We start from the raw sequence: 19,677 nt of genomic DNA, 5'->3' as shown, positions 1-19,677 counted from the left end.
TATGCAAAATTCATGGGACAGCAACCCCGTGTCTTTGGGGGGCGGGGAGGGGGAGGTGGAGTTATTCATTGACCCCAAGCCTCAGAGTTCAGAACTAATCAAAAATTCAAAAACTAATTCCAGGAAGCACGCTAATGTGGTGAATAGAAATTTAGTGTTTGGAGTGAGGAAACTGAGAGTCCCACACGCTCTCAGTTCTGTGTCACTTCACCCCATCCGGAGAGTGGTCCTCAGTTTGGGCCTCAGGTTTTAACAGTGACCCTGACAAACCAAAAAGCATTGGCGGTGAGAGATTTGGAGGCCAGGTGGCATTGGGAACAGCTAGGGGCTGCTGTTTGAGAAAGGGAAAAATCAGAGAGGCGGAACAACTCAAGTGCTGTGTAGTAACTGTCGACTGTGATTTTTGTCTTTCCCAAAAGACTGTGAGCTCTTGCAGGAACCATGACTCATTTACCATACATTTCCTGTCCTTGACACAGAGTAGGTGCTCAAAAAATTTTACGCTAAATTTCAAGAATGAATGAATGAATGAAATCAGACTATTTTCCAATATTTGAAGAGCTGGTAAAAAGGAGAAGGCAGGCTATTCTGGGCTGCTTATAGGGCAGAATTAAGAGGCAGATTTTGATCCAGTGCCTGGAAGACCTTGGAATGCATCCCTTGAGAGGCAGTGAATTCCCCAGCCCAGGACATGCTCGGGGGGAGGCTGGGTGGCCATTCCTCTCAGGGACACTGTGGAGAACATTCTTGCATTGGGTTGGAAGATTAGACTAGAGGCCTCGAAGGTCTCCTCCAACATGTTCTGGGGCCATGCTGCAGAGTGGAAAGACCATGGACTTTGAAGACAGTTAGACCCAGACTCAGTTCTTAAGTCTGGAATTTACTAGCTTTGTGAATGGGGACACATTATCTACCTCTGTCTCAGTTTCTTTACCTGCAAGATGGAGAGAATAGTTTTTATGCATGGTTGATAAAAAGATAAGAAATTGAAAATACCTATGTATATCACCCAGCACAGTGCATCACATAGAAGACATTCAATAAAAGTTAGCTATTATTATTATTATGTCAGTAGAGCCAGGTTTCTGTCTAACCATAGGCAAGCAGAAGACAGCACCATCAGACCCAGTTTCAATAATCCTTGGGCTTAGCCAGGCCAAACGTTGGGGGATCACCATCTTCATTGCACAGAGGAAGAAAATTGAGGTACCCCATGGTGATGTACAGTGAGCCAATAGAAAACTTTAGATCTGCACCTTTAGTGAGGGATGTCAGACCTCCACGCCTCAGCTCTCCCTTTCCCAAAGGCTTAATTAGAGCCTGTTAAGCCATTTCCGATCCTCAGATGAAAGGTGTGCTCATCTTATCCCGGCCCTAACAAAGTCGCTAGGGGGCTGCTCAGAATCTCTGATCTTTAGACCAAGTTAAGTGAAGGAAATTAAGGGCCCTCTAACGCTGTGCTGCTTTTTTTCCTTGCCTCTTTCAAATATGATTTCTCCCAAATCAGGAAGAAAGATTATACTATTCCAATACCACCCAGGACATCTTCTGGGGGATGAGAAGGGAGAATATGGGATGGAGAAGGGAGATCTCACACAGGCAAGAACTGAGGGAGGGAACTAGAGAAACTGGAAGCAATACTATTGACTTACATGCCCAGAAATAAGCAATCGGGATTCAGAAATGTCCCTTACAGGACACCGTAGGGAACATTTCCCCTCAAACGGGCTCCACTGGAAGCTCCACAGAGTCGCAAGAAGGAAAACCCTCTCCAAACAGAATCAAACTAGTAATTTTTTAAATGGTAAAAGATAACCCTGAATTCCGAAAGACTATTTTTAAAATGGTAATAATCCCTTGATCAGCCACTGGCGGGGAATATGGCATTTGGTTGAGACATTTTACCAATTACAACCCACGGTGTCCCTGCATGGTGCTTTCTAAACAGTCAAAACCAGCTCTTAATAGTCACTCGCCCAGACAGGAAGAGAAAGAACAGAACCAAGTCCAAATGAGAAGACGCCGTTACAAAAGAAAGCCCAGCTCAGCAGGTCCCTGGGAGCCAGGAGCTGACCTGATGGGCAGCAGGTGGTGGCAAAGCAACAGACCTGGGCAAAGTGTCTTGATTTGGGAGCTTAGGGATTCCAGGAAAGTGAGGAAAAGCCACGAGTGGGGGACCAGAGAGCATGGACAAACCTGAGTGGTGTGGACTTGGACAAACCTGAGCGTGAATTCCAGCTCTGCCTGAAGTCCTTGCTAAAAGTGGACGTGGGCCAAGTCCTCACCCTCCCTGAGCTTCAGTTTCCTCATTTGTGAAATGGCAGTTTATCCACCTTGAAGGGCTGACCTCCAGATTGGAAGTGATCTGCGCCAAGTGCCCCTGTGGTGTCTGGTACACAACAGGTACTCAGGAGATGCTATTTCCCCTGCTCCTGGTCACTCTCCCCTCCCCTGCCAGCATCACCTTGGATGGAGCTGGGAGAATATGAGAGCAGAGATACTGACATTCCTCCCACCAATTAATTATCCCTCCCCAAACCACTTCTTCATCCTGTAATAAGCAGGGGAAGGACACTTGTCAAGAGGCAAAGATTGGCCTGGTGATTGGGATGGGACCTGGGGACCAGCGTTGCGAAGCTACATCTGTGCCCATGATACATCTGCACAGTTTTCAGCGGTACTCACGGAACTTGAGGCAGACAGGAAAGCAGCAGGACGGTCGCCAGATTTGTTGAAGAAAAATGGGCAATAAAGAGGATTATTGCAATCCACTTTATAGGTCCAATCAGGAGGGTGTGTCCCATAGGGTAGCCAAAGGTCAAAAACATCATCCTCTTTCATGGTCACTTCTGCAGCACAGTCTATTCAACATCAGCTCAAAAAAGATGGGGATGGGATTTGGGGAGGTCAAGAAGGAATTCTATGCATAGAGGCTGAAGTTAACTAACACTTTCTATAAGGGCAGTATTTGTCCAAGGGTAGGTCTGTGGACCACCTGCATCACAGTCATCTCTCTGAGTGCTAGGTAAGAATATGCAGATTCCTAGAATGCACCCAGTTTTACTAACTCAGAATTTATAGCTGGGGGGCCTGGGAATGTACCTTTTGAAACAAGGACCATTGGTCATTCTGGTACATTCTGGCACACTTTGGCTTGAGAAGCCTTACCCTACACCAATCATGTGAGCTGCTGATGAAGGAACAGCAGCTGCTGTTTAGGATGCCACAGAGCAGAATCCCTTGCTGGGCTGGAGTGGGGCCTGAGGGATGGATACTGGTGGCTGGCAATGCTGTTTCTTAATGACGCAGACAATCCTGCGGTCTGGCAGCTGGGAAAAGCCGGCCTGAGTGGCGGCTGCTGGAGAAGCAGAGTTAAGGTGAAGAGGTGCTTTGAGCCTAATCAGCTGCCGCTCAAGCGGGGGTGGATCAGGGCCACCAGCCAACCCTGCCACTGCACGTGTCGCTTGATGGAAGGGGTGCTGGAGGCGGGCTCTTTCTGGGGAGCACTCAGGAAGCAGGGCAGACGTCCACAGGGAGCCATTCAAAGCTGAGACGGGGCTTTCATGGCGTGGGTCTGGACTCGGTGTGAGCGTTATGCTCTCTCAGCTACCACTTCTCCCCGTCATTCTCTCCACACACTCCGCTCCCTCACTCTGTCTTGTCTTCTTATAGCACTTATCAGTACTGACATTATATTATATATGTATTTGCCTATTATCTCTCCCCTACTAGAACACAGGCCCCACAAAAGCAGACACTGTGCCCATTTTTAAAAACGTGTGCCTGGAAGAAAGCCTGGCATACAGTGGGCCCTGAACAGATATTGATTGAAAAAATGAACGAATGTTCATTTCACATCCCCAAAGCATACTGGGGCTCAGGGAAAGTCTGCCTGGTAGTTTCCCTATAGGCCAGAGGCTTTAGTGGTTCAGGGAATTATGCATCCAAGGGCACAATTTGAGTTTAACCCTAAATGGCACTTATTTTTTTCTCTGTTAGTCCTCCTTGCTAGACTGAGCTCGCTCTCAGGGCAGGGCCAGGCCTTTCTCAGCCTTGTTTCTTCCACGCCGAGCAAGGCGCCTGACACACAGAATGGGCTCAATTAACGATTTGTTAGATAAATGAAATGACTGTTTTGTGATACTCTCTCCCATAGTTTCTGGCCGCCTACCTACCCCTGGCCCCACTGGGGAAGTTATCAGAAATGGTGGCCGTTATTATGGCTTAAAGATCACAGAGCTCTGGCCCAGCTTGAGGAGTAGTTTCCAGAGCCGGCACCGGGACTCAGGGCTCCTCTCTCTCCATCTGGGACTCTTCCCTTTTACATTGTTGTCTTCCAAGAAGGGGGACCTGGCCCGGCATCATCACTGTCCTCTGAGAAGGAATTCACTGGACCTCGTGAGAAAGGCTGAGTCAGAGCCTCTCAGACACAGGGACAGGGCAGCAGGAGGCAGATGTGGCGGGGCTTCCACCGCCTAGCGCAGGGTTTCAGCAGAATCGCCTCGGGTGCTTGATGCCACAGCAGCTCCTGGGCTCTCTCCTACGTCTCCCCAGTCAGACTCTGGTGGGGTAGAGTCTAAAATTCTGCATTTTGAACAAATTATCAAGGTGATTTTGATGCATGATTTGTCTTCATAGTTAAGAACTGGGCTTCAGAGTCAGAGGTTTTTGGGTTCAAAACCTGTTGCCATTACTAATTGTTCAAGGCCAACTCAGTCAATTTCCTGAGCCTTAGTTTCCCCACTTGTAAAATGAGGATTAATAAAAAGTACCTACTTTGTAGGGTTAAATGAGAAGATACATATGACACATTTAAATGGTATACGGCCCGTGGTAAGAGCTTAATAAATGAAAGCTGCGATGATGATGATGATGATGATGATGATGATGAAGAAGAAAAAGAAGAATCAGAAGATGGTGAAGATGAAGATAAAGACGATGATTCTCAACAATCTCCTGGAGAGGCGATTCTGCAGCCCCTTCAGTGGTACATTCCCTTGGGGGGCCACTGATAGTCAGGAAGCTCTTCAATATGTCTGCTTCCTGCTGTCATGGGGCATCATTTCCTATTTCGCAGGCTTTTCTGAGGGTGGAGAAGGGCTGGACTAAGAATAGAAAGTTGATTAGTAGGGTGATGGGGAGGGTGGGAGACCTTCATACAGGCAGTTGGAGTAGCTGTCAGAATCCCTATTTCCTCTGATGTAAGAGAATCTGAGAAAAGGAGAATAGGAAGGTTAATGAAGGAGACGGAGAAGAGGAGTAGGGAGTGGAAAGGAGCTACAAAGGGCAAAGCACCTGAGCCGGCGGTGGAGGACAGGCGGCCGACAGTGGGGAGGGGTGTGATTGGCATGGGGGTGGGGCTTGGGTTGGTCAGACAAGAGGCAACAGGAGAGAACTGGCTGTCCATTCCACTGCTGAAGGGACTCCTCAGCCCACCTGGGATCCCATCTGTGCCTTACCAGTCGGCTCCCCGGAGTCTAATGCTGGTTCCAGGGTTAGGGTGAAATTCAGGGAGTGGAATAATTCAAAATAGTGAACAAGGTGTAGGAATTCCTTCCCTATGTGACACCCCCTTGCCTCCCCTCTCCCCCATAAAGCATGGTTGCCTCCCTCTTGGTTTTTGCGGGGCTGCAGCCCTGACCCACACTGGCTGATCCTGGTGGCAGAAGTGGGGATGACCAGCGCATGCCAGGAGTCTTGCACAGGATGCAGCCTGTTGTTCTTGGGGATAACTGAGAGCAGGAGGTTGTCCTGAGTGCCAAGGAGAAATGGGCTGGGGACAGAGAACGGAACTAAGAGGAGGGATCTGCCACCATGGCAGCATAGCTAGCTTACCTGCCGAAAACCATTCCTCGTGAACTGTAAGATTTTCAAGGCATAGTTGGACCTCTGGCCTTTGCTGTTGAATTCAATGTGGCCGGTGAGACCTTCCAATTCTACCTGTCCAAGAGAGAGTGAGTTACAGCACCAAATAGGCCCCATGTTCCACTTGGCCCCAAGAAAGCATTCCACACATGAGCTATTTAAGGATGCCCAAGAGAGGGGGAGCCATCAAGATCCATTCTCCTGCCCGCCTCTCAGCCACAGGATCTTGTGACTACAAATGGGATGTCTCTGGAACCAATTCAGACTTGTCCGGCGCTGGAGTAGGAGAAGGATGCCCCACACCCAATGACCTCACAGCTGCTGCCTAAGCCAACACAATGCTAGGGTGCTCGCCTGAGCTCAGATTCCCATGGGCCCCTCCTCCAGGCCCTTGGCTGTTAACAGTATTCACCCTCTCTGGGCAGTTGCTCACCCACCCCCAGCCTGCAAGAAGTCAGGAGGACCTGACTCTAAATGCAAATTCCAAGCCACTCTGCACCAGGCTTCTCTGACAGGAGAGGTCTTCTTTGTGGACTTGAGATCCATGTCCGTCCCACCAGAGGAGACACAGCGAGAGAACATTGGGGAAACCCAGCACCAAGCTAGAAGTGCTGAGCCTGCAACTCCCTGCGAGTTCCCGGTCTATGGCAGCATCATCCATCCTCGTTTGTGCAGAGCTTTCCTGGGACCACCTCTAAGCTGAGGGGTCAGGTTCCAAGCCTGGAATCCAGGACCCCTTAATAGTCTCAAGGCTCAAGAGCCATTGCCTTGTAAACAAACTCGCCATGGATTCTCGGTGGTTTTAGAGATCAGGGAACAAATGTGACCCAGGGGCCACTGAATGGGGTCGCCAGAGATTGCTTTTCAGCTGAGGCTGTGATATGCTAAAGAAGCCCAGAGGTGAGGGGCCTTGAACAGTGTCCCACCGGCAGGCTGGGCGTGCTCCTGCGGGGCCCCAGCCGCCCCTCACCATGCGCAGGTAGTTCATGAGGCTGGTGCCGTGCTGCCAGATCTGGGCTGAGCCGCAGGACAGGGGCTTCACGCCGATCTCCTGGCTCCGGTTCAGTTCCTGCACCGCGGTCACCACAGCATAGACGGCATCAAACAGCAGGGCCGAGGAGAGCTGCGAGAGGGCAGAAAGCGGAGAGAGGAGGCACAGAGGGAGGAAGGGATGGGCGTAAAGGAAGGGAAGGGAAAGGAGGAAGAACAGAGACAAGGAGGAAAGGAGGACATCAAAACAAGGAAGATAAGGGCGTGTCTTTGGCCCACCTCCTGTCTGTGGTTCAGCTCCACTTCCCCTAACCAGGTGCTTGCACACAGCAGACAATGGTGGCAATGGCTTCTCAGGGACTGGGCATCAAGCTACCCCTCTGGGCACCATAAGATTTCAAGAGTATCTTTCTCTCTCTTTGCTCCATGGAAGTAGCAACTTCCATGCTCTCAGGAAGGGGACAGCGTACCTATCTCAGGAAAAGGAAGGAAGGCAGCCAGTACCTTCAGCTTTGCCCATTCTACAAGGCTCAGTTGAAGGTCACTTCCACCTGGGAGACCTCCATGATATTGTTTCTTCCTAGACGGACCCACTACTACAGTCTACTTTGTACTATTCAATTTGATGAGTATGTATGGAGCACACGGTCAATTCAAAGCCCAAAGATGGTGAGACCCTATTCTTGTGACAGATTATACTGGAATGGGGGAGGGGTATGGGGAGACAGGACAGAAATAAAGGTAACATGAACTGAGTGAGATGGACCCCCAAAAGTCTGTGGGGGTCCAAAGAGGAAGATATCTTATCTGGTTGGGTGGTTGAGGAAATGTTTTGTGGAAGATGCAGCGTTGGAACTGACCCCTGAAGGATTCTGGTAGATCCTTGCTGCATCTGGGAGTGGGGCGCAGCAGGGGAAGGGGAGGAAGGCATTCCAGAGGTGGAACTGCGGGAGCGAAGACAGAGGTGGGAGGTGTGGAGCACACCTGCAGAAGGGGATGGGAGGGGAAGAAGCAATAAAGCGGAAGGGAGGCAGGGGCCATGCTGTGGAGGCCTTCAAGCCAGGGCAAGAGTTCGGTGCAGCTGTCTGTCCATATTGTCATCTCCCTAGTAAAGTGCAGGCTCTGGGGCCCGAACACTCAGGACCTTCACCTCTGTATCCTGCAGAGCATCTAGTACCAGGACTGGCATGTGGTAGGCCCCCAAGACACATTTCTTGAATTGAATTAAATTTGGGGTGAAATCTGTCCAAAGGCTCAGCCCAAACACCACGTCAAGTTAACTGGATGTTTGCAGCCTTTGGAAAGGGACAGGCTGAGGTGTTTGGGCGGCGATGGGAGGAGAGCAGAAAAACAAAAGACGCCCGTCCTTGGGGAGTGTGCCGTCTACGGAGGTGACATCACTCTGCTGTGTTAATGTACTTAAGGCCCCTGACAAGAGAAACCTACTGAGTACAAATGACTATAGGATCAACACTGTGCAGGGGCCCTGAGGGAAGGCCCAGGAGAGCAGGCAGAGGCCCTGAGGAAGGAGTGATGTGGGGCGCTGAAGTCCACACCCACCCTAAGACGAAGCAATGCCCTTCACTGTACTGGGACGCTCCACGACGGGCAATTCAATACTGTCTCTTCAAAGCCCCTTCTTTCAACAGAAGAAACCAGTGAGAGCACTCTCCATGTGACTTCTTCCAACCTTCCTCCTACCGACTGAACCCTGGAACACAGGCCTCTCCAAGGTTGGAGGCAGGGAGGCCATCTTGTGACCTCCTGGGTTTTTTCAAGCTCTGAAGATGGAGTGTACGCAGCTTGAGACAGCGAGGTGGAGGAGAAACTAACATAAAGGAACACTAAACCCGGAGTCTAGATCCCAGGCCTCGCTTATGTGCTGAGTGACCGCACGCTGCACCGAGGGAGCACCAGTCCCCTGTAAACGAGGGTCAGTGTCCCCGCCTCAGTAAAAGTGCTCTGTACGCTGCGAGTGTCAGGGTCACCATGCCTGAGGGCGGAGCCCGTGTACCCCCAGGTGCGCAGGTGTCAGCAGGTGCTCAGGAAGCAGGTGTTGGCTGGACTAAGGCTCTGGGGAGTAATAAGACTGGGAAAGAGTGACTTATTTCCTTCACAGTTTTACTACCTGTTGGGCAAGGAGGCCCTAACAGGAACAGGGTAAGCTGACTGCTAAAAGGCAATTACCGGGGAAACAGCCAAATAAAGTTCTCCGCCCCAATCTAAGTTCACTTGCATTGGAAACCTGCCTGGCCAGTGTCTTCCTTCTTTCTCCCTCTCACCCTCTCTCCCCTCTCTTGCCCCTTTTCTTCCTTCCACCTGCTTCTTTTCTTTCTTCCCAGCCCCTACAATCTGGCAGGTACTGTAGACTTCAACACCACCCATTCTCCACTGAGACGTCCCACCAGACAGGAACCATTGTATCCCCTCTGCCTCCTTTGGGTCTTCGGCCCTCCCAGCTCCACACCCCTCCTTTCTGTCACCTGGTCCCAAAGCCACCTGTGACCTGAAGACTAAGCAGGTAAGGGCACCTAAGTGCTATAATCGGGATCAGCAGAAACCTCTGCAGTCCTGCTGAGCCGTGCTGACCAGCACACTCTGCCAAGCCCCTCCATCCATCATCTCCCGCTCTCTCTTCCCCATCCCACTGCCCTTCTCCTTTACAGCTCAGCTCCTTCTTCATTTGATTCGAGGCTCACCTGTGTGGCACTTGATGCTTCTCAGCAAGCCTACAACTGTCCTTGTCCTTTGCACATAATTCATTTCCCCTGGAACACATGTGGCTCCTTTATTAATGGACCTCTCACATTTCCTTGACAAAAGGACATATGGAAATTACGAATGCTACAGACTCTCCCTTTCCAGCTTAGACAAACATCTACCTGAGGGGGAGTTAGTTACCCCATTGACATTGGCTTCTAGATCCTTCCGTTTGGCTATTTAAATGATACTGTAAACTAATTTCTGCCTCATCTTCTCTCTTGCCTCCCAGTTAGTTAGTCTCTCCATTCTGAGATTCTCAAAATCACAGAGTGTTAGAACTGGAAGGGATCCTAGAGATCAACTAGTCCAACTCTCTCATTTTACAAATGAAGAAACTGAGGCTCAGAGAGTTCTCCTCTTGCCCCAAGTCACCAAGCAAGACAGTGGCAGGGCCAGCACTGGAACCCCAGCACCCCTTTCCCCATGCTGGTTTCCGCCCCTGTCTGCGGCATTGTCTCTCCACTTCACTTCCTGACAAGGCTCCTCTCAAGAAGCCCGGGTGTGTCGCCGCTCTACCAGATTTATTCCTGTGCCAAGCCTCCTGGGACAACATGGGGCAATCTTTCTAGACGTGGTTACCTTCTTATCAGCAGACAGCAGCATGAGACTCTCAGGCCAGAGCTGGGGGCAGGGAAGGGTGGTGGGCAGGCTTCTCTGCTACCCTGGGTCTGGGTATTACCCAGTTTGCCTTCTGGTCTGACCAGTTGTTTGTCCTCACATTAGCCCCTCACTTGAGAGCCATTTGGAACTTTTGCTGGAAGAGGACTATAAGGGCAGGACAGACAGGGCAGTGGAAAGTACCATCAGTTGCCTACCTAGCACCATTATCCCCTTCTTCCTCCCTAACAGAACCTCCATTTCATTCAGGTGTCCTCCTCTCCCCCAAGCAGCCATGTGCTTCAGGGGTGGCTGATCCAGCCCCAGCTCCCAGGTGACCCTGAGTGGTCCAGAGTCATCCCATCCCCATAGCCAACATGTGATTCAGGACTGGGCAAGTGGCTCACTTCTGACCAATGAGACATGAACTGAGGCCTGGAGTGATGGGTTGCTTCTCAGAAGAGCTTCTTGTCTCTGAGAGAGGCAGTTCTTGCTCTTCCTCTGGACACTCCTGTGTCAGGACACAATGCCTGGACCTGTGGCAGCCATCCAGGCTCCAGCCTAAAGATGAAGTTGACCCCAAGGGTGACAGAGCAGAGATGCAGGGAACCTGGGTTTCCAATGACATCACTCCAGAATCTGCCCTACCTCTCGACTTACTGTGACATGAGATAACACATCTCCTTTTTTGTATAAGGCAGTTTAATTCAGGATTTCCATCACTGGAAGCTGAGTGCATGCTAACTGGTCCTGAGGTCCTGGGGACCCCCTTCCTCTCAGGGGCATTGTTGCCCCAGCCCCCCAGAGAGGCCTGGGCCTCATCCCCTCTCTAAAGGCCCCTTCTGCTCACAAGGCTACACACTGGTCCCCGAGAGACCCCAATCACTGCAGACTCGCAGACACAGCTCACCACGCCATTTCTCACATCCTCCCACCAGCCCCCAAGCTCTTTCCTGCCACATGGTTGTCACTGTTCCCACTCCATCTGGGATGTGGTTTTCTTGGCTGATGCTCTCTTATTAGCAGATAATCCGGATGCCGGGAGATCAGTGTGTGCCTGTTTGCAGTGTTCTTTGGCATCCTGAACTCTGGGGCCTTCAAGATTCTTCGAGTGCTTCTAGTAGTTACAACTCCAGCAAGGGATGCTCGGGGCAGGGAGTACATGGAAGGACCATCTTCAGGGTTCCTGTCTCCTCTCCATCTGTCTGTTGCCTTCAGAGAGGTCACATGAGTCCCCAGGATGCTCTCGGCTTCACGGGTCCTCTCTGCGGTTCAGCCTGGGCTGATCTGAGCTGGAACCTCCTAAGCTCTGAACATCTTCTCCCACTTCAGTCTCCTCAGGGTCCCCCAAACATAACCTGACCACCCCTGTTTCACAGTCTCCTGGTGATGTGCCCAGGCCTCTCACCTGGATCCTCCAACTGATTCTCTGAGACCTTGCCTCCCATCCCTGGCTCCTCCAGCCTATATCCCCCAAGTCGCCAATCTCCTCCCCTCACCCAATTTCACCTCCGATGCTGTGAGGGCCTGTAATCTCTGCCTCATCAACTCTTCCATCTCACTCCAGAGCTCCATCCTGAGCATCTTTTTGCTCTTCTAACTGCTTTCTCCCTCTGCTATTATTTACTAATTTAACTCTGGAAAGCATCTGGGACAGCAGTTGGGGAAAGCAGTTTTGGTACCAAAACAGCACTCAGGCCCGCTTCTGGGCCCACACTCCCCGCCATCTCCACTCCTTCCCGCCTTCCAAGCGTCTCCCTTCCCTTTCACGATCCCCCTCTGTCTTTCTGTGGCTTCTGTTCCCATCTGTGTGTGCGTGCCTCTTGGACTTGTCTCTGCTTCTCTGTCCCTGTCTCTTCCGAATATTAAATTCCCCAAACAGCTCAATCCTCATTTAAAATCCTCTCCTCTTTCTTGGCACCAAAATTTTGCTTGGCAAGGAACTCTCGATTCTCTTGTTTTTATATTTTCATTTGGTTCTTCATTGTTTTTTTTCTTTTGAGCTGTTTGTAAATTGTTTAGGGGAATGAAAGACTCTGTATAAATTAAGATGAATCAGTCTGACTCAGGGAGTTGTGCTGAGTTTCTTCTCCTTCCTCTGAGATAAAAATAAGAACATCTTCTAAACGCACACCTGTAACCCTTCATGTCCCTTGACACTCTCCCGATCACTGGGTTCCCAGGGTCCTCTGGGATGCCCATTTGTCTCTGAATCTCTGTAGCTTAAACTCTGCCCCCAATATAATACCAGGACAGGAACCATTAAAATCTCATGGAAGAGTTCTTACAATCTGGGTTTTATTCAATGAAATAAACACTTAATTACAAACATCTGTTTTAGCCTAAATTCTAATTACTTAATCTAGCCATCTGTAATTTTAATGATTTCCCATGATTTCGTTCCTTGCAGCATGATTAATGGGAATGGCATGTGAAACTGGTGGGTATGTGTCTCCATTCACGATGCTCCTTCCTCTGCTTGCAGGGTCTCTGGCAAGAAGCACATCTGTGGCTTGCTGTCAGCCACCTGGTGGGTACAGCCTGGGTGGGCAGCACTGAGCTTCCTTTTACGAGTACCCCTCGGTTCAGCCGCTCCCTCTCTGCACCCTTAGAATTGGACCCTCCTTCGAGCAAGCCCCCCTGGAATACTGCTGGCCCGAATACTGCCAGAAGATGAGGAAGAGGGGGAGACTCACACGTAAGTCAGGAGGAAAAGAAAAAGGATAGAAGAAATTTCGAGAGTGAAGAAGGAACATCGAGTGTGGGAGAGAAAAAGAAAGATAAAGAATGGAGGCCGTGGAAGGAGGGGAAGGTGGAAAGAGAAGAGTGATGTAAGGAGATGAGAGACTAGAACTGAGAGGGAGAGAGGAGGGGAGAGGAGGCAGGGAGAGAGAGGGAAGGCGAGCAGGTCCCCCCTGAGCTGGCTGCAGCCTTTCTAGAGAGCTGGATGGGGAGACAAACCCAGGCTGTGCTTTTCTTCAGCTCCCGAGCAAATGAAAGAGCTGGGCTGTTTGTGCTGGGAATTTCAGCCCCCAAAGAGACAGGAAGAGGCACCACTTTTCAAAAGGTAGTTTCTAAAGTGAGAAGCCTTGAGGAAGATTTGTTCCGTTTGAAGCTGCGAGCTTGCTTTTTGCATTCGAGGTGAGGAGTTTCCATAACACCTTCCCTTCCCCCTCGGAGCCACAGAGACTGTGAATGGAAGATTCTCCAGCACCGGAAGGCAGATTTAGGCTCCGGTCCAGGCTGTGTTGGAGCACCAGCCTCTGGAGACCCTCAGCACGCCACCTAGCTCTTCTGGGCCTCAGTTTCCTCATTTGTCAAAAAGGGGTGTGTGACCACTCTGATTTGTCATTAGGATGCCATGAGGAGGAGAAAGAGGTCAAGGTGGGATAATTTCTTGGGATGTGCTACAGTATTCCTCAGCTCTGTGCCAAGGTGAGAGGAAAGGGAGTGAGTGCCGTGGCCTCCTAAGCTAGAAGGAACATGCATCCCCATCTCACTGGCAGGAAAACCAAGGGGCTCAACTAAGAGAGAGCTGACTGAAGCAGAACCAGAATCTGTGACTCAGGACAGGTTGTCCCATCCCCGTGACCAGTTCTAAGTCTTGCACACTCTCCTGATGTAGCCTCAGCGGGCGTGGCACAGCCTTTTACTCTGGTCTCCACCCCCAGCACAGAAGGAGCCTTTAGGAACACTCCTGCTCCGGGATGCCCCTCAAACATTCTTGGGGAGAGTAAGATGCTGAGGCCTTGGGAGGTCTGAGACTGGATGGATAAGGAAGGAGAAGAAGGAGGTCAGGGTTTTGTATCATTTAAACTGCCCGGGCTGCTTCCATGTGACAGAGCACCCTCTCCAGGTCAAGGAGCAATCCAGCGTCTGGCCCTGCTCCGCCCTGGATGCCTTCACACTCTGCTCAGCGTCCCACACACAGTGCATGAGCAGCAGCGAGGTATCTGCTTCCCCCTCCTCTAGAAAGCCTTCCCTGACCTCTCCAGGCAGAACTGAGGGGCTTCCCTGGGCTTCCACAGCGGCAGCAGACCTCTCCGGACCACTTTCCTGGAGGTGGAGGCCGGTCTGGTTCGCACACTGTGGACCCTGGAGGACAGCAACTTGGGCTCTTCTCTGCAATGCATTGCACAATGGGCCCCAAGCCTTCACCCTGCTCTGTACTCAGGCCCTTTGCCACGTGACTTTGCATTTTTCCCCTCTACAAGGGTAGAGTACGTTTCCTCATTCCCTGACTTTGAGTTTGTGTGGGCGGCTATCTTTGGCCAACAAAATGAGGTGGAAGTCACAGTGTGCCCATTCTGGGAGCTAGACTAAGAGATCTGGTGTGTTTCCACTTGTGTTGCTGCCCTTCTGCAACCACCATGACTATGCCAGGCTAGCCTGCTGGACCAGGGGAAGGATGAGGGGTACGTGGAGCAGAGCTGCCCCAGCCTAGATCAGCTGACCCCTACTCATCAAGTGAACTCAGCTGGGCAGCTCTGCTGATCCAGCTGAGCCAGCTTAGATGAGGTGGTCCCTAGCTGACCTCAGACGCATGAGGTACATAAATGTTTATTGTTGCATGCTAGTGAGATTTGGGGGTTGGTTGTTATACAGCATTTCTGTTGTTAAAGCTACCTGATAGATTTACTAATGCCTATCCCAGGGTCTGGCACATGGAAGGTTAAATAAACTCATTTAATGCGTAACTGTGCCTTGAAGATAGAATCATATCCCATTTTATCTTCACAGCCAACTTCTAAGATGGCCAAGCATAACTAGCCCAAAATTATAGATAAAGAATCTGAAGCTCAGAAGGGTTACACAGCCACGTCAGATCACACAGCAAGAAAATGGCAAGGCCAGCATTTGAATCCAGGCCCTGTGCCTCGAAGGCCAGCACTCTTTTCAGCACACATGAGAGTGCCCAGAGCCGGCCCCACAGCCATGTGAGAGGCGCTGCCTGGCCTTTGTATCGGGTCCTTACAGGCCATCCCACCAGGTACCAAGGGACCTCATCTGCCTGCTCGTGGTCACTGTGACCAGAGAGAAATTAGAAATGTGGCACATGGACCTTTTACTTCACCAGGTCAGACACTAAATGTGGAATGGTTTGGGTTGGAGCAGAGGTGGAAGGTTTTGTTTCCTTTCCTAATATTGTGCCATGAGCCTTTCAAGTCCGTCAGCACCTCACTAGGATACTGGAGTGATGATGGCAAGAACCGCAGACAAGACCAGGGGACAGGGCTTGTATTCCTGCCGGGAGGAATGGGCCTGGTCCTACCCCTGACACTGCACTTGAGGACGTCTTCACCATCCCTTTAGTCATCTCATAGGGGTGAGGACCCCTTTCCTTCAGCTGTTTCACCCCCACCAAATCCTTCCTATGGATTCATCCCTCTTTCAGGTCTAAAATACCTTGTTGACACTTTCTAGGACCTTCCATGAAATCCAGTCCTCAAGCTCCCTTCTCCTATCCCGTTCCCCTGATCGAAGCCCCCTGAGCTTTGCCTGAGCTCTGACCCCTTAGCTACTTCTTCCTTCCTGAGCTTTCCACTAGGTGATACAATCACAAAGGCACGGGGTTTGGTGGAAGGTCACTTTGTCCATGCCCCTGCCGCTGGTTCACCACCTTGGCCAACTAGTAATTAGATGCCCATGTGTGCCAATGCCCAGAAACGTCCTTGCCTCTTGACAAGCCTTATCAAAGAGGTATCCCTCCTATTTTAAAAGCCCACCAGAGAATGTCCCATTCCAAGAGGGTACCCAATTCCATTGTTAACTCGTAGGCCTAATTCTTTTCCATTTCTTTCTATTTCTAACTCATTATTCCATCTGCCTCATTCATTCATTCACTCATTGATTTGACAGATACCCACTGACTACTTTAATTTTGCCAGGCCAATTTATAGTACAGTGTGGTGAGGGAATGATGTTCTAGAGAAAGGCAAAATGGCACAGTGGTTAAAGCTATGAACTGTAAAGCCATATGGCCTGGGTTCTGATCCTAGTTCCTCTGCTTACTAGCTGTGTGACCTTGAGCTGTTTACTTAACCTTTCTGGGCCTCAGTTCCATCATCTGTAAAGTGGAGCTACGGATACTAGCTACCTTAGAAAATTGTTGTGAGCATCACATGAGCTGCCTTATGGGGCTCTGAGAGCTTAAATGTAACGTGGCTAGGAGAGGCCCTAGAAAGCCAGGCAATCCCCATCTCCTAAGAACCTGCTTTTTAACAGATGGAAACAAGCAGATGTACTTGGCCTGCCCTACAGAGTAAGGACATCAAATCCAACGGAGAACACCAGGGAAATCTTTGCTTCCATCACACACATAAGGAGGAAGAACATGAGTGAGAGCACAGAGGAAGCCTGTCTGCATGAGCTCCTAGTCAGGGCATGGTCCAGGCGATGGGAAGAGCACCGGACCAGGAGTCAGGAGCTCAGAATCTAGCTCCACTCTGCAAAAGGCTTGGTGTGTGCCCTTAAACAAGACCCCCACACACCACCCCCATTTCCAGCTTTGGCTTCAGTTTCTCTATCTGAAAAGTGAAGGAGCAGATCAGCCAAGAGGCCCCTCCAATGGTAGGATTCTTGGATCCTACACCCAGGCAATTCTCAGCCATGGTGCTATTGGGAGTCTGGCCACAGGAGGCTTGCAGACGTCACTAAATGACAACTTGGTGCCTTCACCCAACCCTCTCTCTGCTGTCTCCCCCACAAGCCTGCTGTGTGCAGCTTGCTACCTCCCACACCTTTTCCCTTGTAACCTTCCCAGCACTCAACACACCTCCTTTTGAGCTGGGCCAGGAGAAGGCTGGGCTCCAGAAGGGTCGGTGCCCGAGAGGCTGGCTCACAGATGGGGGTGTGTGTGGAGGTGAAGGGGCACCAGGGAGGGGCTCTGGTGGGTACTTACTGCAGGCCCCGTGAAGGGCACATGGTCACAGTTCTCCTGCCAGGACTGGTTGAGGCTCTGGGCAAACTCTTGGAAGAAAGCATGTGACTGGTTGAAAATGGAAAATCCCAGGATGTTGACACGATCATCCACAAGGCTGTCCATTCTCTGGAGCGAGAACTCCTGGAAAGACCCAGCAGTCAGAAATAGAACAGAGTTAGGAAAGGAAGAAGTGGGGGGATAGAGTTTGCTGGAGCACGTCTGGGTATCTCCTTCTAGTCAAATGAACACTTACTGCCAGGCACTCTGCCATGTACTAAGGCTCCAGAGAGAAGTAAGAGATGTTCTTCTGAGAGCTCACAGTGTTGGTGGAGGAGAGAAAAAAGATCAGCAGAACGATCTCTAAGGAAGGCATGCTTAAGATGCACTGGATGGAGAGAGACAGAAACACTAATGTGTGTGGCAGAGGCAGGACTGTGTCCACAGAAGGTGTCACCCTCGAGCTGAGTCTTGAAGGATGCATAGGCGTTTTCTGGGTGGAAAATGTGGATGGACAAAGGCTATTCTAGACAGAAGTCACAGTGGATACAAAGGCATGGAGGAGAGAAAGCGTGTGGCCCTTTTAGTCAGCTGCCTGTGGTGTGCTTTGACGGAAGCATCACTTCTCCAAGTGTGATCCACAGAACACCTGCCACCAGACTCACCCAGGTATCTTTTAAAAAAATAACAATCTCTGAACCCCACCTAACACCGACTGAATCTGAATCTCTGGAGCTGAGGCCCAGGAGTCTGCATTTTCAGCAGATCCCAAGGTCTTATGCATACCAAAGTCTGGGAGTCCCTGGGTTAGCACATAGCATGCACGGAGTGGGGAATGGTGGGAAATGAAGCTGGAGAGGTTGCCAGGGGCCTGGATGCCAGGCCAGGGAGCTTGTGCTTTATCCTGAGTGATGGGAGCTGATGGGACTGTTAGCAGAGGAGTGACAAAATCAAGGTGGCTTTCTAAGAATCTCAACCTGAAGGTCTGCAGGTAGGGTTGTGACTTCATTATTATTTTTTTATTCATTTGATAAATATTTAAGTGCCTATTATGTGCCAGACACAGGCACAGAAGATGTTCAAGGCACAGAAGGTATGAACAAGAGAGACAAATTTCCTGCTCTCGAGGAGCTTGTAGGTTAGTGGAAGAGACAGATTGTAAGTAACAAATAAATATAGAGAATTTCAGATATCTATGGGGGGTTAGAGTGGGGAGCTGCTACGTTGGGTGAGGCAGTCAGAGAAACCCCATCTGGGGCAGGGACATTTAGAAGCTCAAGGGAATTCTCCCAGGACCCATGGCCCTCATCCAAGCCCCTGGCCGGGGACAGGTGTTATCTCAACAAGCTCAAACCTGCAGATATGAGCCCCACTGAGGCCAGTTAGTGTCATAAGGAGAAGAATCGCCCTCCTCAGGCAGGGCTGAGCTCAGAGCCCTAGACCTCCAAGCCTACCTCACCTTGGCCTTACACAGGAAAACCAGGCAAGAGGTGTGGGCTATTTGGCTCTCCAATGCCTGCTCCTGGAATAATGCTTTCCAATGTGGGTCAGGTCACCTTTGTGCACTGAAGTCTCATCCATCACACGTTCATTCCAAGTGCCTCACGCACAGCTCCACACCACATGGACACAGGGTAGTTACAGACCCAGGACTAAGCCATCAGCCACTCAGCCTGACATGACAGATGGCAGGTGCCTTGGGCTTACTTTCTGGCCAGGAAGAAACGTTGCTTTTCTTCAGGCGGTCTCCTTTTCTTAAGACTTAGCTCCTCCAGGCCTCTGGTGCGTCCCCTGCATCCTCACTCACATCTACAGCCACCGCCAAGGCTTCAGGCTGCAGGCCGAGCTCCGCTGCTCAGAGTCCAGCCTCATGAGCTGCAGCTTGCAGACTGAAGTCACAAAGATCTCTTTGGAGCCACCAACTCTTGACAGCATGGAGTCGGAGGAGAATTAAGTATATTTTGGATCCTGCCACATTCCTATTAGGGGAACCTGGACGTGCCAGAGAACATATTGATGCATAAGCTGATATTATCTCCCACCTCTCTAACAGGCAGCTGCCCATGTGCTGTGGGCTATCAGCAGGCACGAGGGGGCAGATGGCTAATGAGAAGAGATGCATCTGGCAAGGGGGAGGCGGCGGGGTTGCAGAGCCAGGCTGCCGTAAGGCAAGTGAGAGGCCTCACCAGCCATGGTTGGTGTAGGGGGAACCAGAAGATGTCCCCTCTCCCTTGGCTTCCTTGTCAATGTGGGCAGCTCATCAACCCTCCTCTATCCTCTCCCCACATGCACAGCCTGAGGGGAGGAGGCCCATTTCAAGGAAGCTCTGACGTCCTTGACGTCCACAGATTCGCAGTGACAGTAGCAGGGATACAGCGGACAAGGGCTTTGTGGTCAAATCCAGGTTCTACACCACAATGGATGTATGGCCTTAAGAGAGGTCTTTAACCTCTCAGGGCTTCAGATCCTCATTTTGTAAAATGGGAACGATAATGACAGCAACCTCATAGGTTGTTTCAAGGAACATGTACAATGCCTGCAAA

The 19,677-nt window shown here is 50.7% G+C and overlaps 1 protein-coding gene across 15 annotated transcripts in view; it reads right to left on the bottom strand.

The window, feature by feature from the left end:
• Positions 1–19,677, bottom strand: part of GRIK4 (glutamate ionotropic receptor kainate type subunit 4) — a 413,573-nt gene that overhangs the window by 98,835 nt on the left and 295,061 nt on the right. For 11 of the 15 annotated variants that reach the window (XM_070625039.1, XM_070625048.1, XM_070625046.1 and 8 more), the window contains 3 exons: positions 17,117–17,278; positions 6,836–6,988; positions 5,836–5,940 (listed from right to left, as the gene is read on the bottom strand). In XM_070625039.1, coding sequence (XP_070481140.1) covers positions 5,836–5,940; positions 6,836–6,988; positions 17,117–17,278 — 420 coding nt within the window. The remainder of the gene's footprint in view (positions 1–5,835; positions 5,941–6,835; positions 6,989–17,116; positions 17,279–19,677) is intronic. The other 4 variants (XM_070625050.1, XM_070625044.1, XM_070625051.1 and 1 more) reach the window with 1 other exon arrangement.

Source organism: Equus przewalskii, chromosome 6, assembly GCF_037783145.1.
Source record: "Equus przewalskii isolate Varuska chromosome 6, EquPr2, whole genome shotgun sequence".
Lineage (NCBI taxonomy): Eukaryota > Metazoa > Chordata > Mammalia > Perissodactyla > Equidae > Equus > Equus przewalskii.
Note: the sequence above shows the minus strand (reverse complement) of the source record. Positions and strands in the feature narration are given on the sequence as shown.